Here is a 26,270-nt window from a genome sequence, read left to right on the forward strand (position 1 = left end):
ATGTCCAAATTGCACCAAATTTGAAAAAGCACACAGCAGTACACCCGTCATGTGTGAAGTCGATCGGATTCTTGAGATATGTGAAGGACATATACAGACAGAGATTCCTTGCTTTATAGTTAGTGCAGTGCGCGTTTGTGGAGGGGCTGCTCGGAGCGGATGCCCGTGCGGAATAGGCCGATTGCTCGGCCCCTAGTAGCCTGCCGGTATCGCAGCATTGTCGCAGGCTCATGCCCGTTTGGAGAGCGTGGCCGTTCAGAGCAGGTCGATTGCTTGGCCCCCAGAAATGCTGCTTGCAGCGTTGTAGAGAACCGCTCATTGACTCTAGTGAAGTGAAGAAGAGTTTGGTTGTAACGTTAGTATATCCAGAATCCAGCAGCAAAATAGAACTGCAGTATGTCACTGAGCCATGGTCTGGCCATAGTGGATGACATGCTGGACAATCTGCACCCACTGCTGAACAGAGCGCTAGTTGCTTGTGTATTCTAAGTTTAGTATTATTGACTGTGTCGCATGTCCAAATTACACCAAATTCGACATAGCACTCAATAGGGTCCCCAGCAATACACCCGCCAAGTGTGAAGTAGATCAGATGAACTGTTCTCGGGATATGCGAAGGACACACAGACAGAGATTCCTTGCCTTATAGTTAAATGTGTCAGACTGATTTCTGTGCTGGTTCAAGAGGAGGATAATGCAGCTACAAAAACTTGAAGCAATGCAATTAGATAGATAGAAATGTTGGCCGGCTCTGCTCTTTAACATAACTTTTGGATTCGTGCCTGGTGAATCCATTGGTCTCTACTTCCAGCCCACGTCCTGATTCATCTGACCACACACACACACACACACACACACCAGTGTGAGTGAGTCTGTCTGGAAACGCTAGAGACAGAGAGGAGGTCTGGGAATGCTGAAGGGGGAGAGCCGGCCCGGGAGGGAGGTAGCAGAGGTGGAAAGTTGCAACTTCAGGGCAATATAGACCACATGCTATGGGAAGGAATGCACGTGTCTTTGTAGGAGAGAGAAAGAGCAAATGAAAAGAAGAGAGGAGGAGGAGGAGGAGGAAAGGAACGAGGAGGGAGGGATCTAAGCTAAGATCTGCAGCGTGGCTCTGTGTCTGAATGAAAGAGCCTCTCTCTCTCCTGCTGTCTGTATGTATACAGCTCAGGTCCGCTGCAGCAAGTGAGCACATGTCCAGAGCAAACACAGAGAAACTCTCCAAGCTGGAAGTAAATATTTTTGCAGAAACTTCGGCTGAAGGTGCAACTTTAAATTTTCATCCCTGTTGGATTACTTCTTAGCAATGTGAGTGCATTTTTTTTAGGATTGCTGAGCATCCATGAAATAACTTATTTTTAAGTAACTGGAAGATTTGGATATACTTTCTCTCTTTCAACAAATTGTGTTGTGATCTACAGGTGTGTTTTGCCGATACTACTGTAGTGACGAGGACTGAATCTCTCTACATCAACAGGACTCCAAAACCTCCACACACCGGGTGGACAGCTGCACTGCAGATCTCCTCATCATCAAAACAATTCACTGGACCTGGATCAGCTTGACCTTAGTTTACCTTATTTACACACGTCAGGAGGGCAGCTTGCCATAGAAGCATGATATCTGGGTTTTGAGCGCTTTGTAGGTCTCCGGCCAACTCGCAGGCAGGTGTGATGCTGAGTCAGTGTGTTTGATAAACACACACATGTGGTTGCCTGAAACTGCAGAGATCAGGACACCAAATGAGGACATCCAACACAAAACTCTTTCAGAAAAGCTAACTTTGAGTCTCACACCTGTGCTTGACAGATGCTGATGCTGGCTGCTTTGATTTGCTGCGTTATTGGGTCAAGAGCCAAACTATCCTGAACTGAAAAGACAGCATCTTCACACCATGACCCCACCGACCTGTAACTTGCAGCACACCTTCCTCCCTCACCTCCTTCTCCTCGTCCTGCTGTTGATCCTCCAGGCCTGGCGGGGGTGCTGTCACCCCCAGTGTTTGGACTATAAGCCTCCGTTTGAGCCCCGGCAGCCACTGCTCTTCTGTAAGGAGTACTCAAAGTTTGGATGCTGCGATCTGGAAAAAGATGAAGAGATATCCGTCAAGTTTTACACCATCATGGACAACTTCGACCATTCGGGTTATATGACCTGTGCAAAGTACATACGCAGCATCCTCTGCCAGGTAAGTCAAACACTGAATTATTCCAATGATTTTTTATAGTGTCTGATTATGTGGCCTTGCTCTCCTCCTCTTCCTGAGCATCCAGATGTTCAAGTTGTTACTTGATTATGTGACTGAAACTAATGGAAACATACACCTGTTGCTTGTTAAAGTCATTTCCACTATATGTTAGTGTAGCTACTACAGTATGTGTAGTGACTACAGTCTCAGATTTTGTGAACCTAAATATGTCTCTCATGCAAGGTGTAAATTTGTCTGACTCCGGATGTTTGCAGTCCCAACTTGGGAAACCTGGTTTTGGTGTCCAAGGTGTTACACCGAGACGTCTTAAAGATGAGCACAGTGTACAGTTTATTTAATTTGTTTTATTCCTCTGGTTTGTTTTGTCAGGCAATAATAATAATGCTATTTATATTTCAGTAGGCACCAAATAACCACACAAAGCACATCTGAAGGACACTGTGGTGTGGTTTGTACAGTAACCAACACAACATGTGGTTTAACGGCTACATGGAGAGGTTGACATCTGTTAGACATAGACAACACTACTCATGCTTAGAGAGCTAAACCACCGCAGTCTTAACTATTGTTCATGTGTTTTTGATGGGGTTGCTTGTGATTGGACCTAAAATCTAAACAAGCCAAATAATACATAACTTCTCAACTCTGGTTTGGAATAAAGAACATAAACTAACCAAAACACAGTGGCACATAGGCAATAAGGAAATGTTGACTTGAAAAGAACAGACTGACTTATGGTTTCTCATATGTGCAACATATGCAGTAAAGCCACAAAGAGTATGCTTCATCCTTTCCGGATTCCCAGACATAGACATGAGATGGTTGGACTCCAGGCCCTGAAGCAGAATGACTGTATGGGAAAAGTTTCTGCACAATTTAACAGCACATTTACTGTAATGTTTGGTAATCTCACAAATTAAACACTTTAAAGGTTTAACTACACCATCAGAAGATTTGGAAGAAGTTGAATGTTTTTGACCTCAGCTATTAAGTGTATTCACTGAAGTCTCTCTGTTCTAAGTTGTGGAAAACTGAATTAACCCTAATTCTTTAGAAATATGAGTGAATAACGCATGCAAGGAATCCACTCTGAATTGGTTTAAAAAAGAATAAACAGTTTCTTAGCACAAGCGAAGCACTTCTGACAAACTGAATGTAATAAAACGTCATATTTACAGTGCTTGCATTCCTTTTAAATGACTCATTCTGCTTTAGTCTAACAAAACCTTACTGTGATCACTGTATCAGTAATGCAGTGGACTCACAAATACTGCAACTTCTTCAGTGGGATTGTGGTCTTATTATAGATTTGGGAATGTTATTCATTTACTGAGTATTTCAATTTCCGTATCGCTACGTTTTCATGCCTTTTCTTTGCTGGATAATCTTAAATAGATCCACCTCTCCTTCACTGGCAGAACGAACCTTGAAGCCAGTCCCACATACTGATTGCATAATTAGGTGCTGACTTTGCAGCTCAGACGCTAACTCTGTGCAGATGGTGAGTGCAAATTGAATGATAGATGCAGCGCAAATTTGTCCTGGCTCATATACCTCAGAGAAAAATCTTCATTCTACAGAAGCCAAAACAAACCCATGAATGATACTTTCATCTTTGATATCAACACAAACAATAATGGAAAAAACAAACTGCAAGTCTTCCTGGCAGTTAAATACGTCATACACTATGTTAAGACAGCAACAAATCCTCTGGCTCCAAAATATAGGTTTCTATCACTGTGGTAATTATAGCCCAATGTGTTCTTTCCAAGCGGTGCAGACTGTGTGTAATGACAGCGCTGCAGCGCACGTACGACTTCCCGCAGTTAATCTAGTTTGAGTCCAGAACAACGTAAATCTGTGAAGTTTAGAAAGCGGCTCCCTCCAACATTAAGTGCAGACTTTTAGTTAACAAACTCCTTAACTTTTATTTTGCAGGCACACATTTTATTCATAAATAAGCGCAGTTATCTTAAAAGTAAGCAAAAGTATTTTGGTTTCAAACTTTCATTTTTTTTTCAGGGTTAGTCAGATAAAGTGGACTATTAATAATACTGAGCTTTGTGTCTATTCTTTCTTTGAGTTATGTTTATATTTTCATAAACTCTTTGTTTAGTTTTATTTATTAAAATCTTCTTTGGAGCCCCACTGAGGCCCACTTTGTGTTGTTTGAGGTAAATGATGCTCTGGAGGTGGTCAACGTAGCCCACTGCCAAGGTACTTATCCTGGGTAAACCCACCACACTGAGGCCCTCTGTTCCAGCTGCACGGCAGGAGCTTCCTGGCACTGATATCAATGAGACAGTGAAGAGAGGGAGAGAGAGAGATAGAAGGGAAACTGACTGTGTGTGTGTGTGTTAGGGAGACAGGAGGGAGATTGTCATCATCCTTGAGCTTAACTGACCAAACAAACAACCATTTCCTCCTCTGGCCAGGGGTACAGGATATATCAAGTTCCTGCAAGAGGGGGCACAGAGAGAGAGAGATGGATATAGAGATAAAAGCAGTGAGAGAGAATAGATAAAGATAGAATGGGGCATAGATGAAACAGGCAGAGGAACTAAAAACTAAGATCAATGAACTCCATAAACACAAGCAGACAGAAGTTGAAAAGCTAAATTGTTTAGTACAACTGTATAGAGTGCTGCAGGGATGACGTGTTTTTGTAGGCCAACTAGGAGGTTAACATCGCCCTGGTTTCCTCAACAAAAAGCCAATGGGATTTTTTGGATGGGTTTTGGATTATTGCAGAAAATAAGCTCCGTGGCATCAAACGTTTATGATACTCTCACGTTTTGCTCACCAAGATAATCTTCACAAACGAACACCACTTCTATCATTTTTTAAATGTAAATGCAATCGCCAGAAATAAAAAGCTAACGTTGGGCTATAAACGAACTACACCACGGTCGCATGAGTGCAAGTATACACAACGAGGATGTAAAGGCGGACGAGTCGATGTGATGACGTTTTGTAGTCTCATTTAGCCACTCGTTAGCAACCGCCTTTTTTAAGAAACAAAAAAGGCTTCAAAATTCACAAGTGGGGTATTTATTGATGTATTTTATGTCGTAGAACAAAACGTTTAAATCTCTTAAAGGGACTATTTGTAAGATTCAGAAATGCTGCTTAACAGCGACACCTGTGGCCTTGAAATCAACGAAAGTCAGCGTCCAGCTTGCGCTTGCTCGCTCTACATAGACATGAACGAGCATCGCTCAAAACAGTGAGGCGACAGACGTCAGCTAAAACCACAATATCACTCTATATTTCAGTTGCTTGGCAGTAATGTTAGCTGACCAGGCGAAGGTCTCTCCATGAATCAATGCTGATCCTAGTGTTGGCTTTTCCTGCTCAGCGCAGGCTTCAGCAGCGGGGCTCCTCAACGAGTTACGTTATCGCCTTCCGACCGCAGCCGGCAGCCGAAGACACCGGCACCCGGTCGGTAACGAGACGATAACGTAACTCGTTGAGGAGCCCCGTCACTTCACAAGACACGGAAAACCTCTGTTGGTCTGGAGGAGCTGCAGCATTTATTTCTGCACAAACGTCCACTCTACATTCACTAGATATTCTCAGAGCTAAACTAACTCTTCTGCAGTGTGTAGTGAGCGCGCGTTCACGTCTAGAGGTGGAGCGAGACAGCAAGGACGCGCGTGCCGTCTGAGTGAAGGAGAGCAGGCAGCGGAGACGAGACTCCGACCACCCGCGAGTGCGCATATGCGAATGTGCATGTGTGCCGACCCGCTACATTTATACGCTTAAAAAGTTACAAACAGTCCCTTTAAGCTTGTGTTAACCACAGACCTTATTTCAGGCGTCTAACTAAAAACCCATTGACTTCCAGACGAGGGAACCGGAAGTGTTAAAATGCTAACTCAATTCCAGGTTTTAAGACTCATTTCTGGGGACTCATAATGTGTGTGTGTGTGTGTTTGTTATACTGTAACTGTCTTTTTCGAAGGATTAATGAAATAAAGTACAAAAAAACAAAACCTGAGGCCACTGGAAAACATTTAGTGAGCACTTCACAGAACACTGAATTAATTGTTTCCCCAGTTGCATTTTTAATAATAAGTACCCTAGTAGTGTGTCTTGGCCGGTGTAGCTTGCTGCTTGCTCTGACAGCAGCAGAAAATTGCAGATGTTCAAGTTTCCAAACAGGACATGAAAGCGCCATACCACAACACACAGAGACGCAGCATCCGACAATCTACTGTTTTGCACTTTTCCTATTCTCTCACCACAATCACAACTACCGAGGCTCAGCATCCACATCCAGTAACTGACTCCAGCTCTGATTTACTCCAGTTGGATCGGGTTTAGATTTATAGGAAAGTTTAGGATCAGTTACCTCTCTTTCCATTTTTCTCTTCATCTCCTCTTTTTTTACCCTCCTCTCTCTGGGGGTCCATTCCAGGTCCGGGTTCACACATTTCCCAGCCATCTGCCTTAAATATAATAAAACACCACCATGTGGACCTTTCAGTGCAGCATGGGGAGTCAGGAAGGCAGACGGCTGAAGAAAAGGCTTTTATTTCTTGCCCAAGTTTCAGTTTATTCTGAAACTGTACAGCTTAAACACCAAATTATAGTAGTTTGAAGTGGCTGCATTGTTAGGGGACAGCTGTTAGTACTTACACGCATTTATCCTACCCTATGATAGTAGGAGCCAAAATAAGACTGTCTCAGAACAATGGCTGGTTTTTAAGTTTCAGTGGGTCAAACAGGAGAAGTAAGGACACTGTAGACCAATGTAGTCCAGTGGTGACTTTAAGTACTTTACCTTTTACCTTTATATGTCCCATTTCCCCGATATAAAAACACTATCAGACGCCTTTATGTGAAACGTTTGCTTCTTTATTAGACAGTGTCCTGCTGTCTAATAAAGAAGACAAATAAAACTGTAGGAAGCGCTATGAATTCAGTCAATCTGCTCCACATCCCTGTTTGATCCAGAAAATGTTTTCATTTACAGAACCCAGCTTTGTTTTCCTCTGCGAAGCTGTTTCCCAGGAAGGCTCTGATCTCTGCCCAGCAATGCACTTTCATGTCATATTTAGCTTCTCTTTGTCTTTTTTTTGTTCAAAAAGGATTTACTATTTATAATTTTGTAGCTTTGGTTTCTTTTAGGGGTTCCATTGAGGGGAAACAGCAGCTGAAGTTGCACAAGGACAAAACTCTGATTAGACTGTTATCAGTCCATTAAATAGGCGTTATCAGTCTCTATACTAGGCCCACTAGTAGATTTTATCATCTATTCACATGGTAGACTACATGGCGTACAAATGCGAATGGGCTGGGTCACAATTACAAATACAGAAGAAGAAATGCAGCTTTTGTCCACAGTGACACTATCTTAAAAGTGCTTTACAGACTTGTTTTGAACAACAGCAGTAATCTCCATTTGTAAAAAAAAAAACACTACTTAAGCGTACGACTGTGAAACAAAATAGAAACTTTACTTTCCGTCCTTGGAAAATAAGACACATTTGCTTTCAAGGCATACAAGTGGACTGTTAATAAGAGTCGGCCTAAGTTCTTCTGATGTGTGCTAAATTATTTAAACATTTGGCCTCCAGTTACTTTTTTTTTTTTTGCCTAAATGCCCAAAAAGTTGAAAAAGTGAATTCATCTCTGGGCATTAGATACACAAAACATGACAGATACTGCACTTAATCGGAAACTTTGGATCAGTTGACCGTCTAGCCAGTTGGCTGTTTATATTTGAGTTCTTTTATGAGTGACTTTGTGCTTTTTGTGCCTCGGTTCTCAGTGTCCTGGTGATGATCGGTTAAGATGATCTGGCACTGTGTGAAAGAACACCAGTCGACCACATGATGGTTTTGGTTGTCGTGCCTCCCCGTGCCTGCAGCTCACCATTCTGGGTGTGGACGGTGTGGTTGTGACTTAATAACTGACTGGACCTTACTGGGATCCATTTATACCAGGCTGCACTCTCAGACAGCCTGTATATAACCCAGACCTGACCATTCATAGTGACGCGGCGAGGAGCTGCGGTGGAATAAGCACCCGAATCCTATATTTATGTGTGATCCATACAAGTCCTTAACTTTACCTCTGAGATAAACACATCAGCTTAAAGCAGGGTTAATATGTATAGACACTGATGAAGATCTACGTAGATGGAACCAGAAAGATCCATTAACACACAGTGACACAGATTTAATAAAAAACTTCCTCGTAAAGAGAATTTTTTCATCTTTGCAGGAGTGTTCTCCATACTCCGCCCACCTGTATGATGCTGAAGATGCCAACACGGCTATGCGAATGCTGCCTGGACTGTGCGGTGAATACTGCTCTGAGTACTGGATGCAGTGTCGCTACACCCTCAGCCTCCTCTTGGAGGATTCGGGGAACCCGCAGGAGTTTGCAAACCTGACTGCAACGATAGAAGAAGATCGCAGAAAGTTCTGCGACTACCTGGAGCTGAAGGACAAACAGTACTGCTATCCTAATGTGTTGACAAACTCAGGTATGGTATACACATGTGGGACAGATGTTTATGTTCAGCAACAGGCACACACACCAATGAACAGTCATCTGGTCTAATTGTGAGGTTGAGTTGAGGAAAAGTTTGGAAGATAAACTTATTTAATTACTTATACTTACAGAAACAGCCAACATGAATAAACAGGTTGTCATAAACTGAAAAAAATTAATGTCTAAATAATTACCATTGGCAAGAACTTGAACTTAGGCTAACAAGACAGTCTAATTGTGATTTATAAGCAGACATTGACACTCCTTGCTAGTTTGCACATAAGGGTGGCTGTAAAAACATGATTTAAGACATATTTAAAAAAACAAAACAGAAGCATAGTTTGAAACATTTGATTGTGACTTGTATAGGCTCAATGGAAAGTCTAAGGTGGAGAAAAGGATTATGTGAATATCTTGTTTTGGTGCAGATTCTGGTAGTAGCAGGTTGTATTTACTGAAGATAGATTTTGCACCCGATTTGACTGTTATCAGGCCAATAAATAGGCGTTATCAGTTTCTATAAGCACTATAGATGTGGGTCATTGGGGCCTACTACGCCTACTATGTTGAAAAGTGAAAGTTAAACTTAAAATCAACATGTTCTAACACGTAAAACTGAATGAAACGTTACTTTTTTAACACAAACAAAACGGCTTCTTTAGGTTTACACAACAAAACCAGTTAAATTTAGGGGAGAACATTGTGTTTGGGCTTAAAATAACTACTGTATGTTTCAAAAGTTAAAGTGAAACTTAAGGCTTGTGAACACAAAGACAACGACACGTTGGTTTCATTTTTGATGCGAACCCCGGTCGCCAGGGAAAGCCGTGTGCTTTCAGCTAGATTTTTAATGCTAACCTTAAGAAACTGAGAGAAAGGAAGTTGTACTAATTGAGTCTCAGACACACTTACACTTGAATACAACTCCTCAAACCCGTTCTTGTGCTTATAATGATGCATTAATCGTATACTTTTACTCCTGACTTAACTCTCATCTCCTGTATCCTCTTTTCTGTCCTCAGAGCTAAATGCTAACCTGGGTTTGGTACGCGCGGATCCCAAAGGATGTCTGGAGCTGTGCTTGCAGGAGGTTGCCAACGGGCTCCGTAACCCTGTGGCCATGATCCATGCAGACGACGGGACTCATCGGTTCTTTGTGGCGGAGCAGCTGGGTTATGTGTGGGTGTATCTGGCCAATGGCTCAAGGATTGACCGTCCTTTCCTCAACCTCACCCGTGCCGTCCTCACGTCACCGTGGTCTGGAGATGAGAGGGGATTCCTCTGCATAGCTCTACACCCAAGGTTAATACTTTCGTAATGTTTTGCGTGATTCTCAATGGAAAAGGTCACTGTGTGCCAATGTGTGAAGTATGATTTCATCTGCTTCTTTTTCTGTTCGTAGGGTCACCACGGTCAGAAAAGCCTACGTGTACTACTCAGTGTCTGTCAAGAGGGAGGAGAGGATACGTATCAGCGAGTTCACACTGCTAACACATGATGACAACCAACTGGACCACTCCTCTGAGAGGTGAGGAGAGAACTTCAGAGTCAGAGAAACACAAGTGAAAAAAATAAGATTGAGATCTGTATGCCTCCGCGACAGCCGTGGCCGGAGGTATTTTGTTTTCGGGTTGTCCGTCTGACCGTCCGTCTGTATGAACTCAATATCTCAGGAACACCTTGAGGGAATTTCTTCAAATTTGGTACAAACGTCCACTTGGACGCAAGGAAGAACTGATTAGATTTTGGTGGTCAAGGTAACTTTGACCTCACAAAACCGTTTTTTAGCCATCACTCAAAAATTCATATGCTAATTATGACAATTTCACACCAATGTCTAACAGGATAAAATAATGAAGTGATGACATTTTGGACAGACATGGATGTAAACTGTAAATTGACTGGTTGGGAGAAGACATACAACCATGAGGCGGTAATTCTAGTCTAAAAGGTAAATGGACTTGTATTTATTTAGCGCCTTTCTAGTCTTCCGACCACTCAAAGCGCTTTACAACACATGCCAACATTCACCTATTCTCACACATATTCACACACTGATGCCATGCAAGGTGCCATCCTGCCCATCAGGACCTTATATACAGTAAATACTCATTCACACACTGATGGCACAGCCTTCAGGAGCAAGTTAGGGTTCAGTATCTTGCCTAAAGATACTTCGACATGTGGATTGGGTTCAAACCGCCGATCTCCCAATTAGTGGACGACCCACTCTACCTCTTGAGCCACAGCCGCCCCAAAATTGTGTTGATAGACGTTCAGTTGTAATGGAATACTTGTAAGTTGTGGTACTTGTACTTTTTGGTTTAGAACCATTCTTGAGGTGGTAGAGCCGGCATCCAATCACAATGGAGGACAACTCCTATTTGGCCGTGACGGGTACCTCTACATCTTCATTGGTGATGGAGGCCGAGCTGGGGACCCATTTGGAAAGTTTGGCAACTCACAGAACAAGTAAGTATAATGCTTGATTATGCTGACTTCAGTATTTTCTAACACGTCACATCAAATTCCTCAAGTAGCACACTGTTGTTGTAACAAAATCTGTTTTCATGCTGCGACAGCCAACCTGCAAATGAGCTGCACGTCTATGACGTGAGCTTCAGCCTTGAATGTAATTTAAAATAACATACCAAAGCAAGATAAACACATCCTTTTCATTGCTCTAGGAGGCTGTTAAAATTTTAAATGATAAAGGTGCTCATCATGTAAAATTTTGCCAGACACTTTGACGTTGTTGAGATGTTGGCTACATAAACATTAATTACAAAATACCAAAGTCTGTTTAGAACCAGCCAGTTCTGCCAAAAAGGAGTTCCCGATAATTAAATTCCCGTTAAGTTTAATTCATTATGCACTGTTGCAAGTATAAATGACAGCTTTTTGAAGACTGGTTATCTTCCACTTATGAAAATTCCTGTAAACTGAGCATCTTGCTGAGCTGGGAACCTGCTCATATAATACAAACGATCACTTCAACGGTACAAATTAGTCATTTGTGCACATAAATCATCATAAAAAGGTATCGTTGATACACGCCAGGCCCTGTAGATAACTTATTTGATTGCAGTAATTAACATATTGTTCATTCTAGAGAGTTTATTGAGAAGATCTCAATTATGTCTTTGAAAGGAGGAGTGCTGAAGACTTTTGGAAGGGACTGCGTAATTGCATTAACAGGGCAGAATGTGAGCACGTCACCAAAGATTATTGCATGAGTAAGATTGCAAGTAATGGTGGACTGAATGTAGAGTATCACTTTGTAAAATAAAAGCATAAAACCACATCAGTATCTGGTGGTAGTCCACAGATGCCAATGGGACTTGTGGCATGATGTGTTTATGCCAAGAGCAGTTTATAAAAGGAGCTTTTACTGCAGGGCATGATGTGTCTTTTGCTGTGTTTGGTAAACAATACTCTCCTCTCAAACCACATGACCTTTATAGTGTAATTAATTTGATTCATTCGATAGATAGGCTAGCTGTATCTTAAGGCGATGTGTCTGTATGTTGATGTATGTGCACATGCATATGTGGATGCTATTATGTGGGGGTTTTTTCTCGCTGTAATGAAGGTTTAACCTTCATTCAGCTATGAGCCACAACTGTCATTCTCATTTGATCAACTCTCAGTGGCTTTAATGTTAATTACAACCAAAGGACAACAAGGTAGGAAGTGCAAATATTACTGCTCATTTGCAGTATACACATGAATTGTGGACTACTACTACTACTACAGTTTAATTAATATTACAGTTTCATGCCAAAAATATAAATAAGTTCATAGAAAGGCTGAATCTAAATTTGGATATTAATTGAGATGTTTGTCTAAAAAAAAAAGCAGCCCAAACTCAGATCAGACCTGTGGTTGAGGAAACCCTCTGGTGAACTTCATCAGCAGCAGGTTATTAACATAGTTTATGAAACATTTAGCGAGGTTTATCTGAGATGCTGACAGCTTTTCTCCAGACAGTTATAGTTTAGCCGTTTGGCTGTTTCTGAGGGGTTTTGTTGACAGGCTGTATTAGCCGTTCTGGGAATGAGGGAGGATACAGCCTGCCAAGTCTAATATTGACACTACACATTGAGACCGCCACACATTGGTATGTGGAGGGAAGAGAGAGAGAGAGAGAGAGAGAGAGAGAGGGGGATTGGAATTGGAAAGAGAGGAAAAGGGGTAAAGGAGAGAGTGACCAGGGCATAGAAAGGTGCAAAGCAAATGAGAGGGGAGGAGAAAATAAAAAAGATGGAAAAAGAGATACTAAGGGAAGATGAAAATGACAAATTTTAGAGATTTAGAAATAAAGAAATAAACAAAAGTTTCAGGTCAAGGTTTTTTTTTAATACTCAATCAGCCACGCAGTCACCTCGGTCTTGAAGCCTCTCTGAATCCTTCTCACACTCTCACCTACTCTCTGTGTTGGACAGGTCAACACTCCTCGGAAAGGTGCTGCGTGTTGATGTCGACAACAATGACGATGGCGCCCCGTACGGCATCCCCTCAGATAACCCATTCTTGTGGGAGAAGGAAGCACGACCCGGTAAATCCCTTAAAATGTTGTATATCTGTGGAATAACCAGCTCGTTCTCATTCCCAGGGGTCAAATACCGAGGCCTTGTCATGATCGTCGGCGTGTGATATTGTCGCACAGGGCACCCTTTAGGACCGGTATGAGTCACACCGGGCTTTCCATTAACTACATTGTAAACCCATCTGCGGCAACAGTAAAAGCTCAGAGAAAGTGCACAGGGAGTGAGTGTGGTGACGTAGTTTAAAGAGCAAAAAAGACACACAAAGGGCGGGCGTGATGGGCCCAATAAACTTTCATCCAGGAGAACGCTGTTCATGTCCCGTGTGTTAAGTCTCACTTTAACGTTACAATCAGCTGTTAGTTTGTGTTCTGTGTTCACTACGTTCAGTATCATTTTTATTTAACAAGCCTAGTAGTTTTTAAGCCCAACCATGTTGTTTTTTTCTTAAAACTATAGTGGTTTTGTTGCCTAAACATAATGTGACGCCAAGGAGCGTGACAAAGAGTCAGTATGTGACAAGTTGGGATGAGAATGTGTTGCAATGATGCACTTATGTCTGGTCACTTCTAAAATGAATTGAACATTTAAGATGAATCGCACAATTGTAAATATTAATGTAAACTTTATTTTAGCTTTTGTAACGAGCACACATAATGTGTGACTGCAGTGGGACTGTCTCTTCTTGAGGAACTGAGAAAAACATAACCCAGTAAACACTTCTATTTTTAAATACTACAACGTATGCAAAATCATCTTTCATTCCAAAAAGATATGCTTTTGGTTTCTTTATGCGGCCTCGCAAGGGATGCTATTTGTGTCAACATGTAAATGTATTTTTTTTTCCCTTTCTGTGCAGAGATTTATGCCTATGGAGTTCGCAACATGTGGCGTTGCTCCATTGATCGTGGTGACCTCGTTACAGGCCGAGGCGGAGGCAGGATGTTTTGTGGTGATGTAGGCCAGAACAAATATGAAGAGGTGGACATTATTGTTAAAGGTATTATGATTTTAGTTTGAAGCAGCATTTCACATTAGAGAGAGATTTTACTCCTTTTATTTAGCATGAATACGCTGAATTAACTATCACACTGACAGCGTTTGAAAAAGTTTCACATCTCCATAAAAATGGTTCACTCTTACGTAAGATGTCATTATCTATTCATTCTCATGTGTTATAAAACTGTTCTCTCAAAGACCACACAGACAGGCATTGAGTCAGACATCATAGTTTAATCTCAGTCTTCTCCCTAACAATTAAGGTGAATGGGGTTATGTAGAAATCCACAAGGTGCATGAAACAAACATCTAATTACACATCTGTGAGTCCACATGTTTTTTCACAGTATATTTACTGCATTGTGAAGCAATGAGATACAGGTACAATAGCGTTTCCCTGAGAAGTTGCACTAACTTTGTCAATACATGTTCATTAAAGGAGGCAACTATGGATGGAGGGCCAAAGAAGGTTTCAGCTGCTACGATCGCAAACTCTGTCAAAACTCCTCGCTAGGTGAGGACACTTTCTGAGCTGCTCTCATTCACTTATTTTTAACTTTCACTGTTTACAATTGACACTACTGAGAAGAATTCAAGTTTTTACAATGATGCATATTTCTCATTCTTCATCTTCAGCGTGCAGTATGTTGCTATAGTATTGTCTTCTTGTTATGGTGATAAACTGATGTGTTGTTCTGTGTCTACGTCTAGATGACATCTTGCCTATCTTTGCCTACCCCCACAAGTTGGGTAAATCAGTGACAGGAGGATACATCTACAGAGGCTGTCAGATGCCCAACCTCAATGGACTCTACATCTTCGGGGATTTCATGAGTGGGTTAGTGTTTCTGCGTAAAGTACTAAGCTGATTTACAATGTTGGACTGTAGTGGCCTGTTTCAATATTATTGTTTAGTGTGTGTAGTTTTTTTGGGTGTACATCCGGATTTCATGCTGATGATGCTGCATCTGCCATCCGTGTGTATGTGTATGTGGTTTATGTGGCCGCCGTGCCAGGCTATGTTAAAGTTTACTTTTTAATATTACTGGGCATGTTGGTGCCAGTGTACCTCTATCCATACGCTTGATTCATGATGCTGTAGTGTATGTCAGCTGTGTGTGGTCTATGTGGCCGCCGTGCCAGGCTATGTGATGCTGTTAATGTTCGTATTGTTGGTGCCGGTGCGTTACCTCTGATGATGAAGTAAAAGACTTGTATGTGATGATTAAATTGTGGTGCATTCAGGCAAGTTTAGTTATATTGGTTAACATATGCCGTTCAGAACCTATTAAGAATAGAAGAAAACGTCTACTTTTTGCATGAACAAGGCAGAAATTTGTCTATGGTTTGCATTTACAAAATCGGCTATTAAAAAGGTTACATTGAAGCACAACATATCACATCCAGACAGGACAAAACACATTTGAACTTTCTATACATGTTTTTCTTTGCACAGTGGACTCTGTACCTTTGCCCAGAGGGTAGTAGCTGAGAGTGGTTATTTAAGGGATGGCTGTGGTCGTCTAAGATTTTGCCACTTAAGCGTTGGACTGCTTTGCCAAGTTTGGACGGGCTAGCTGTGATTTCTGCCACTTTGAATAAGGAGTGCAAGCTGCACTTGAGCTATATGAACTATTGAGCTATTGTGCACGGGCTTGATTTCATATTTACAGTAAAAATGTATGAAAGTATTTCCTGTATAGGGATAGATGGTGTGTATTTGTGCTTATGTGCTGTTTGTTTCTGTTTAGGCGTCTGATGTCTCTGAAGGAGAACGTCACTTCAGGTGAATGGCAGTACAATGAGATCTGCATGGGAAAAGACCAGACCTGCAGGTTCCCCAAACTCATCAACAGTTACTATAAATACATCATCTCTTTTGGTGAGGATGAAGCAGGTAAGTCATTGTTACCTATACAGTACAGATATTGCATAATTAAAGGTACAAATTAATGAGGTCACTGAGGTGTGGGACAGTTATGTAAAGTAAAGTGATATGTTAAACGGTTTGTTTCCCTTTCCTTGTGTAATTTCTTTCCTTGTGGAATCGTTGACAATATTAAATTACTACTAAAAGGACCCAGTAGAGGGTTTGGTTTGACCTAAAACCTGGTTTGAATTTAAGAGAGTGCTGATTTACTGGGGGGAGTGTTGCACACATGCTGCTGCTCTTAAATAATCTCTTCCGTCCCTCTAAAAGTGCCTCAGAGGAGATTTAGGTTGAACAGTTCAAGCAAAGTCCAAATCTCTTTACTTTAAAGACACCTTCCCCCATTTAACACACATTGTATAACGTATGTGTCTTCTCTCCTCTTTCTTCCCTTTCCAACTCCTCTATTTTACCATTTTTCTCCCTCTTTCTTGCTCTATCTCTCATCCATACTCATTGTAAATATGCCCCTCCCTTCTTCCTTTCTCCCTGCTGTCGTCCATCCTTTCACCTCCCTCTCTTTCCCTTTGTCTTTTACTCTATCTCTGTCTGCATCGCTCTCTCTTCCTTTTTTCTGTCCATCTTAGGTGAACTATATTTCTTAGCCACGGGATCCCCGAGTGCCAGCGCTAGAGCGGGAATCGTCTATAAGATAGTGGACCCTTCCAGGTACCATTACAACACATCACTGCAGCAACAATGCACTTTCATCATACCTCCGGGGGGGTGCGGTGTAGAGGTTTTTCTGGTCTTGTCAAGAGGCCTGCTGTATAAACTTCACCAGAAAATAAACTATCAGCTGTCTAGGACAATGATTGGTCTGCAGGCATATTTGATGAGGCTTCCTTAAAAGAACAGTGTGTAACATTTCAGGGGATCTATCAGCAGAAATTGAATATGATATTCATAACTATGTTTTCTTTAGTGTATAATCACTTGAAACTAAGAATTGTTGTGTTTTCGTTAGCTTAGAATGAGCCCTTCATAGGGAGCGGGTCATCTTCACAGAGTCCGCCATGTTGTTCCACCATCTTCCTACATTAGCCCAGAACGGACAAACATTTCGCGTTTTTATGTTACCTGAAGGTCACCGTAGTTCTCCGACCGCTTGTAAAATTGCGGTAATTTAAGCCGCAGAGTGCAAAACCGTGGTACCATCAGCTGCCGTCTGACTTCTGTTGCTCATAAAGTAGTGTTATTATGGTAAGGATGGACTCTGAACGAGGCAAATGGCGTTACATGGATTTGTACTCGGCGGCTCACGTTACTGCAGTCTTGGAAAGGGAGGAGTGAGCAGAGGGGTACTCCATTGATTGCAATCTGCAACCACACCACCAGATGTTGCCAGATGTTACACACTGTACCTTTAAATTTGGTTATTAAAGAACTGTGACCAAGATTTGTACTGAGCAGGACATTTTAATTTTGAAAAATTAACTTGTCAGTGCTCTCTTCTAAATTATCACAAACATATTAGATCTTTCTTGTTGCTTATTAACAAACGTGGATACAAATGTATCAGTGATGAGCTAATATCAGCTGACATATCACCAATTTACCAGTCTAGCTCTAGTTAAGTAGAGTAGTTGATCTTAGAATACACCAAAATTACTTCAAAAGTACTTTAAAAAGCAACAGAACTCAAAAAGCATGTAATAGGTTGCATGTGTGCTTATTTTTTTCTCTTACCCAGGCGAGCGGCACCAGGAAAATGCAGCGTCAAGCCTTCACCTGTTAAGATAAAAGGAAAACTGATTCACTTTTACCCCAAACAAGGTAAGGGACATCTCAAAATAATGTTTCTTTCTCTTATACCACTTCATGGTTACCCTCTGGTCCACTTTTGATTTCCCATTTTTCTTTTGTTGTTGTTCTTTATTGAAACATTAGACTCTTACCCATGTGCACTCTACCAAAACCTCATCAGAGCTTTATCTGTGATCATATTGTCTTTTATTCTCATATCTTGTCAATGTGCAACATTATGAATATATGTGTCAAAGTCTGGATAGCTTTTTTGATGCTGTACAAATGTCTATCTTTGCAGAGTTTGTAATTGACAAGAAACCAACCACCACACCTGTTCCCACGACAACCACAAGAAAACCTACAACAACGAGAAAAACAACACCAAGAACAAAAACGGCAATAAAAATCGTAAAACCACCAATGCCAACAAGAAAAACAATAAGAAAAATGCCACTACCGCCAAAAACAGCAGCAACGACAAGAAAAACAACATTACAGACAACGAGAAAAACAACACCACCACCGACAACAGCAGCAACGACAAGAAAAACAACATTACAGACAACGAGAAAAACAACACCACCACCGACAACAGCAACAACGACAAGAAAAACAACTTTACAGACAACAAGAAAAACAATACCACCACCGACAACAGCAGCACCAAGAAAAACAACACTACAGACAACAAGAAAAACAACAATGAGAAAAACACCACCACCAACAACACCAACTATAAAAGCAACAACAATAAAAGCAACCACAGCAACAACAATAATACCAACAACCATACCAACAACTGTCGAGATGGCCATGGCAACAACCCCCGCCACAACCACACCCACTGGTAGGCCTACTGGTGCACCTGTTTACCCAGCCAGCTCCACTGATTACCCAACCACTAGGTCCACTAAGTCTAGCATTAAACCCAGCAGTAGACCAGTGCACACCTCGGTGCGGGGAGAAGCCACCAGCGTCAAACCAGGTGGTTTCTTCTCATGCGCTCTACTTGTGCTTTACATTTTAACATGCTAACAGTTAAATTCACTAAATTCTGTGCAATTTATCCTCCTCCCATGATTAATATAACTTGCCTCTTTGGTAAAATCAAACCTCTTTAAATTACTGTAATATAATAAACTGTAAATTTCACTTGCACAGAATTGCTGCAGGTGTCTTAGTTGCTCCAAATGTCAGCTACAGGCGGTCTAATGATTCAACTTTATAAATAATTATATAGAAATATGAAAATATTAAATAATATAAATAGTTTGGCAGCTAAGTCGAAGTTGGTTTACGGTAACTTTTTTTTCTTTTCTTTTTTTTTCCTCCAGTTTTTAAAAGATTGCAGGGTAGAAACTGACTTAATTATAGCTTGCTTCTGGCTCATATAGCATTATTTATTCAACGCTCCTTAATAGTTTTATTGCATAAGCAAGAACATGAAAACTACTAAAATCACAGCTTGTGCAGTATGTTAGAGATGAGCTACACCTACAGTAGCTTTCAGGTATTTCTTACATGGTGAAAATAGAAAAAGATAATTTAACGGATGTTAAAAAACGAGGAGATAAATAAATTACAGTAACAGCCAGTAGGCCTAATTTATAAATGAGACAATCATATATTTATTTTAATTTTTTCTTTTTTTCTTGTGGCACCGTAATTAAAAAAAAGTTTTACAATCCATAAAAATGACAAAACTCTTGATAATTCTTTTATTGCTTATACTTATATTTGCACATCTGAGACTCTAAATCAATATGCACCCAATCAGGCTGTTCTCATCCACTGTTGGTACTTATACCTACCTAAAGTAATGCACTTAATTCGTCTATGACCCACGTAATTGTGAGCCAGGACGTGCAGGGCTGCCAGGTCAGGTTACGTGGTATAAAGAGCATCAAAAACTGTGTAAGGAGGTCGGGGGGAGGGTCAAACAAACACAGGACAGGAGACCGCTGTTTGTGTCCCGTGTGAAACCAAAAGTCAACGTTGACTTATTTGACTTTTATTACATAGCTTCCTTACTTAACTAATGCCATCTACTACCCAACATCACGCCAAATAAAACCATTCATTTAGGTTTAGGAACAATGCAATGGTTGGCCTTAAAATAAGTACGTGAACTAAGTACAATTTGTAAGGAAACTATGATGGAATAATTGATACACAAGTTAACTTAGGAAGGAAGAGGTCCTGGAGATGATGATGTCTTACAAAGAAGGTTTATTGAAGCTTGATCAAGGAGCAATTGTCAGGTCTCCACATTGAGATGCTCTCTGCGTGAAGGCCTCACAACTCTGCCCTTCCTCCCTGGTGCTCAGTGTCTTACCCCTTATCATGTTTTGACTTACTTCGTTCCTCTGGTATCTCTGACCCTGGTTGCCCTAGCGACTGGCTCTACGGTCTCCACTACAGACACAGCTGTACAGATAACGGTGGCTCCTCTAGACAGGAATCCAACCCAATAATGTCAACAGAGGCACACTCTGACAAACACTCTGACCTTTCTACCAATAAGAGAGGAATTACTTGAAAATTCCATCACAGAAACAAAACACGTAGAAAACACGTCACAAAAGTCACTGAAAAACACGTCACTAACGTAGCTTACAAAACTAAACACCGGTCTCCTGGGTGAAAGTCCTGTGTTTGTTGGACCCATCTACCTCTTCTCACACCCACCATAAGCAGCCTTTCTCCCTTTTTATTCTACGCCACCAGCTCTGAGGGCAGTATATTATCACGGATGCATTTACATTGCTGTCAGTACAGACTAATTGGCGTAAAAATGACACGCCTAAAGGAAGAACGGTGTTCTTATTACACGCTTTTGCCTTGCACATTATCGTGTCATGCATATTCCTTTTCGTGCGACCGGGTATGTAAGTCACGTAACAAACATACTTCTTTTTACTTACTTCTGCACTGCAGGGGCTTGCGCAGGCGCACTGATCGCTCGTATTGCTGGACATTTGTAGGAGAGCGCACGAAAAATGAGAAATAACTTTCCGTAAGATATCTTTCGAACCCTTGTATGAAGGAACATTTACTTTTTGTTTAACTTATGCTTCTGGTCAGCATTTGGGAAAAAAGAAACCACATAAAATTTCCTTAAATCTCCATGTTCCAATGTCTCAGCTTTTGCTAATCTTCTGCTTACTGACAAATTAAGGACAAGTTTGCCTTTGCGGATGTAGAGGATGTGTAAACTCAGGTACAGGGGAAAAATTAATTAATTTGGCAACTTTAATTCCTGCTGGCGTGATATTCTTTGGCTGGTACAAGAGTCTGAAGCAGGATAAATGGTGCTTATTTATGTGTTGGGTATTTGCACTACTTTAATTTAAATCAGGTCCTTTGGCATTATTTATTTTGAATAAATGGTTCTGCATCAGCTTCAGTTTGGACATTCATCTGTGTGTCTGTGTTTATGTCTTTCCTTTGCCTGCCTTCAAGGATAACGTTGCTTTAAATGGCTTTAGTGAAATCGGAGCTTTGTAAAATATTCAACTCTTAAATTACCAATTTGGTGTTCTAGTTAAAGATGTGCATTTTGGGAAATGCGCTTATTCACTTTCTTGCAGAGATTTAGATGAGAAGATCGATGCCCCTTGTAAGAAATTTGCATCAATCTTCTCATCTAACTCTTGGCAAGAAAGCGAATAAGTGCAAAAAAATCTTTAACACGTTGTTAAACTACATATATTCAAATAAAGAGGGTGATTCTGTCTCTCCATCAGGTTATCGCACAACCGTCATGACTGCAGCCTTCTCTAGGATTGCTCAAACCCCAATCATCACCACGCCTCCACCCAGGAGACACGGGAGACCCCTTCAGTCCGACCGTTTTACCACCTCCCAACCTTTAACCTCACCACAACCTCCTCCTTCTCCATCCACAACATCCCTGAAACGACCTCAGATGACTCCGACCTCTGCACGATACCCTGAACGTCCTGAAGCGCTGACCACACTACGGCCGCCATATTGGAGTCAGAAACCCACCGTATCAGGCTACAAGCCCCAGAGACCGCCGATCAACACGACGCTGCCTAAATCACAGGAAGAGAGGCTGTGGCTCGGAGAGAAGCTGGAAAGCGCCGGGGAGGGTAACCAAGTATATAAAAGGCCTCGAGGAAGAGGTCGCGGTCACAGGAGAGGAAGAAGACTGCGGGCTGGCTCGGTGCGACTAGTAAGCCCCGATGGTTTATCAGATCGAGGCAGAGTGGAGATCTTTATCCGTGGCGAGTGGGGGACAGTGTGCGATGACCTTTTCACCAGCAAAGCGGGTACCGTAGTGTGCCGACAGCTCGGCTTCACAACGGCGTTGGCGGTGATGAAGAGGGCCTTGCTGGGGGAGGCAAACCGCAGCGTCAGGATTCTGTTGGATGACGTGGAGTGTGAAGGCGAGGAGAGGTCGCTGCTGGAGTGTAAGAGATCCAAGGTGGGGAAACACAATTGCTCACATGGGGAAGATGTAGGGGTGATCTGCGGTTAGCGCAGAGCGGTAGAAAGTAAAAGGAAAGTATAGGAAGCAAAGGAAGAGACAGTGGAGCGATGTACGGATGTATCATGATGAGAAAGAAGAGAAGAAGAAAACAGACTGCTCATTTTTAAGCATTAATGTTGGTGATGTCTGTTTGCTAAAATTTCTGTGAATTGTATTTGTTCATGTTTTCCAGTTTTACATATTGATGTTTCATTTGTCATTTCCCTTCCACTGCCAAATGCAAAAAAAACATGCCAGAAATACATCATCTTTGTTTTTGTTTTTTTACACAGACCAGAGGAGCATAGAGGATATGTTTCTCCTAAACTCACTCAATCCACTGTTTTGTCAAATCTTAACAGGCTGTTCTCATACACCATTTGTAGCTATACCTATGAAAAGTAATACACTGTAATTCGTATGTATTCCACAAAATCAGTACGTAGAAGTATAAAAAGCGACAAACACCCCGTATGGAGGAGGTCGCGGTGGATGGATGGGTCCAAAAACACCAGACTTTCGCCGAGGAGACCGGTGTTTGTATCTCGCATGAAACCAGAAGTCAACGTCGATTTATTGGTCATGTAACTTCCATACTTTCATTACACCTCGTTATTTTAACCCAAACCATGATTTAAATGGTTACTAAAATGGTTAATAAATACTAAACCTAAATCATTTTTTATGCCTAAACCTAACCAAGTAGCATTGTTGTTTAAGCCTAAGTTGTTTCCTGAGAAGATGGAAGTTTATTTTGAAAAAACTGTATGCATGAAACAAGCGGAAATTGAAACGTGTTGCTGGACATTCGTAGGAAAACGAACGAAAAAGGAGGAATAACTTTTCATATGAACCGTTGTATGAGGATACATTGAATCTAACCAAGCACAAATGCTCATCTTGGACTGAGTGAGTCTTGGAGAAACTTTAACCACATTCTGGCTGTGTGTTGTGTTTACATACCTCCCAGACATCCATGAGGAGAACAGACAGCATATCCTGTTAAAATAGTGTTCTAAGAAGACGTTTGTATTTTTGTGTTGTATAATTTCAGCAGGTCTATTTTCTAAAGTGGCTTTTTATCATTTGCATTTTGACACCTTTTTGAATGTAGTTTTAAGATGAACAAATCTAAAGAGTTTTAATAAGGAAATGCTGGACATTCTGTATGATGAATGTAATAAAATGTTTCCACTTTTATATGAGGAGATCTGAGGGCACAGAGTGTCTGTGATATGAATAAAGTTTTACTGCAAAATGACCTTGTTCTCTGTTATTCTCTGCCAGTGTCCTCTAATGTGCTGGAGAATGAGTTTTCTCCAGCAGCCAGCACACACACACTTCCACTGGAAACTGTCTCTGAGTGAGATGTGTCCTTGGTTCCCACAGGTTTCCAAAATCATCAGTGTTTACAACAGATCTTTGGAAAACCTGTGGGATTAAAGAGGGTTTAATGTCCCACTTTTTCTCACCTTGTAGCTGTGTTCAAACAGAAAAGAGTACATTGAATCAGCAATATTGCTGACAGCATTGACAGATTGCCAATCTTCAGTCACCATGTGTTACCCGGCAGGCAAATGAAAAAGACTTTAACCTAATGCAAGTATTCTGCCGTGTTGGCATTTAAAATATTCAGCAACATCTTGCTATCTGAAATTGAATTTGTTTTGGGGATGGGAAGGTCGGGCCGTCCTGCTTTGTTATGTATGATGCCATCAAGGTTTAGATAGAAGGAAAACAGAAAACAGATTCCAGTGCTGACGGGTTGTACTGTAAAGGCATCGACAAGGGGGAAGGCAGCAGCACACAGCATTTTGTTAATAGCTTCTATTACAATTGATAGTGTTTGATAATTGTTCTTGAATCACTGTGAAGTTTTTGGTTTTGGCTAATTCTTGGAGGGAATTTTTCTTCCCTTCCTTTCCTGTAAATCCCTTTTTTTCTCCGTTCTGCATTTGTTTTTAATATTTATGAATTGAAGTCGGTTACATTATCATATAACTAAATGTACAGGCCAGACAGTATTTAATCAACAAAAAATATTTGTGGTAGAAAAGAATCCGTGGTATCATTTTGGCAGAGAGTAATATACACAAAAATGTCTATAGCATAGAAATAATTTACATCAAAACAAGAGCAGATACTGTTATATACAGTATGTGTGGAGTGCATATCAGCAAGACGTCCTGCTGTTAACTTGCAGCAAATCTGACCTGAAATGACCGAAGCAAAAGCATTTTTATTTCAAGATATGAGTGTTATTTTAGAGCTGAAGAGTCTCAGGTAAGGAGACTTTGGAGCCAATGATCAGATGATATAGCAGTCTACTTTAGCTCTCAATGTTTCCAGTGAATAATCAAAATAAATGGTTATTAAAGAGAGAACAGTTTTGGGCCATATCAAATATGAACCTCTGTTTAAAACAACTTTTGTATTACAAATGTAAATGATCCTTATTAACACACTGGGTGCTTCAGTTTTTCAGCAGTACACTGTGAACAAATAAGTTATAATTTGTGCTTCTGCTTGTAGACCAGAGGGAGGCAGTCATGTATCAAGTTTCATCACTAGTGGGAGAAGTTCAGAGAACAGCACATAAGACTCTTCATATGAGGGGTGACTGCATGGTGAGTTTTTTTTAATAAGTTTGCACAATTTACTCTGTAATTGATATGATGTTAGTTCAGATCTTTTCAATGGCAACACCTCTCTCAGTATTGGGATATTGTGAAGTATTCTACTTCAACAGCAGGGATATTGTCCTCAGCAAAGAGGTACAATTGATATGGAGTCTGTTTGGTCCTGAAATGGGTGTAAAGTAAGATTACTACCTATTTTAAAAACTATTCAAAAAGTACAAGTAGCCTACATAAAAAGCGACTTTGTTATAATGACGACAGTAAATTGTAATTCGTTTCTTCCACTCCTGCAATTCTCATTGTGTTTTCAGCCACAGCAGGCAGACTCTGTTATTGACTAGCAGGTAAACATAGCACAACATAACACATTTCCTCAGGAGTTGGTAGAGACCAAAAACAGAGCTAAAAGAATAGTGAATATTGGACTTACATTCGCCAGGTGTCCAGAAACACGACTCCATATGAATGATGTTGCTCCGTAACTGCTGGATGTGTAAATAGGCAACTAGTAGCTAACAAGTTCACCATGTCAACTCAAAAGGTGATGCAGCCCATAGTCGCACTAAATGGGGTATGAATGACACAATAATTAGTCATTTCGTGTGCAATAGGAATGCTTTTCTTGATTTTGGTGTGTCATCGGTATGCGGTATCTTTACTGACTGCAATATAAGACAAACAGGACTTTCAACATGATACTGGTGTTCGAGACCAGTGTTTGTGTCCCAAAGTGTTGAGTTATTTTGAAGTTATGTTTGTGACGTGTTTTCCGTACTTATGTTATGTTGTTTCCGTAAATATTTGACGTAGTTTACTTACTTATTTTAAGCCCAACTATGATGTTTTACCTGAACCTAAGTGAGTGGTTTGGTTGCCTATAACTGCAGCCATTACCTTAGTTTTTTTGCGTGGCATAAAATTGACACAAAAAGGCTAAAATGTGTTCTCATGACACGCGGAATGTCCTTGTGTTCACACAGGTGGCCAAACAAAACAGTTATTGCAGGTTTGGAGGAATATGTTGACCAGAAATGTAGATGCTCTACCGCCATTGGTTGGCTGAATTAATGTTTCACTGTTATGCATTCAAGCAGCTCTTGCATACATGTGAAGACTCTTAGAAAGACAAGACAGGCGGGGTTAAAACTCACTCTCCTGGTTAGTCAGTGGGGCATTAACGGGCGGGATTAAAAAAAGC

At 41.1% G+C, this 26,270-nt stretch overlaps 1 protein-coding gene across 2 annotated transcripts; it reads left to right on the top strand.

Moving 5' to 3' along the window:
* Positions 1-1,076: 1,076 nt before the first annotated feature.
* On the top strand, positions 1,077-23,694 carry LOC141771522 (HHIP-like protein 1). 2 transcript variants are annotated; one of them, XM_074641898.1, is made up of 16 exons: positions 1,077-1,308; positions 1,422-1,668; positions 1,810-2,188; positions 8,441-8,705; positions 9,736-10,015; positions 10,116-10,241; positions 11,042-11,185; positions 13,159-13,271; positions 14,120-14,260; positions 14,699-14,773; positions 14,971-15,097; positions 16,011-16,156; positions 16,777-16,858; positions 17,883-17,965; positions 18,237-18,785; positions 21,685-23,694. In XM_074641898.1, exons 3-16 carry the CDS (start codon positions 1,895-1,897, stop codon positions 22,440-22,442), a joined length of 3,183 nt encoding a protein of 1,060 aa, XP_074497999.1. In that variant the 5' UTR covers positions 1,077-1,308; positions 1,422-1,668; positions 1,810-1,894; the 3' UTR covers positions 22,443-23,694. The 2 variants fall into 2 exon arrangements, with proteins under 2 accessions (XP_074497999.1, XP_074498000.1); XM_074641899.1 differs by having other exon boundaries at positions 1,422-1,664.
* The last annotated feature ends 2,576 nt before the right edge of the window (positions 23,695-26,270 follow it).

This window comes from Sebastes fasciatus, chromosome 7 (assembly GCF_043250625.1).
Source record: "Sebastes fasciatus isolate fSebFas1 chromosome 7, fSebFas1.pri, whole genome shotgun sequence".
Classification (NCBI taxonomy): Eukaryota; Metazoa; Chordata; class Actinopteri; order Perciformes; family Sebastidae; genus Sebastes; species Sebastes fasciatus.

Bases quoted from the DNA above. Each gene is read 5' to 3' on its own strand.
- LOC141771522 (XM_074641898.1), top strand. From the start codon at position 1,895: ATGACCCCACCGACCTGTAACTTGCAGCACACCTTCCTCCCTCACCTC. The intron at 14,261-14,698 runs GTATTATGATTT...TGTTCATTAAAG, and splicing joins GGTGGACATTATTGTTAAAG to GAGGCAACTATGGATGGAGG. The intron at 18,786-21,684 runs GTAGGCCTACTG...TCTCTCCATCAG, and splicing joins CGCCACAACCACACCCACTG to GTTATCGCACAACCGTCATG.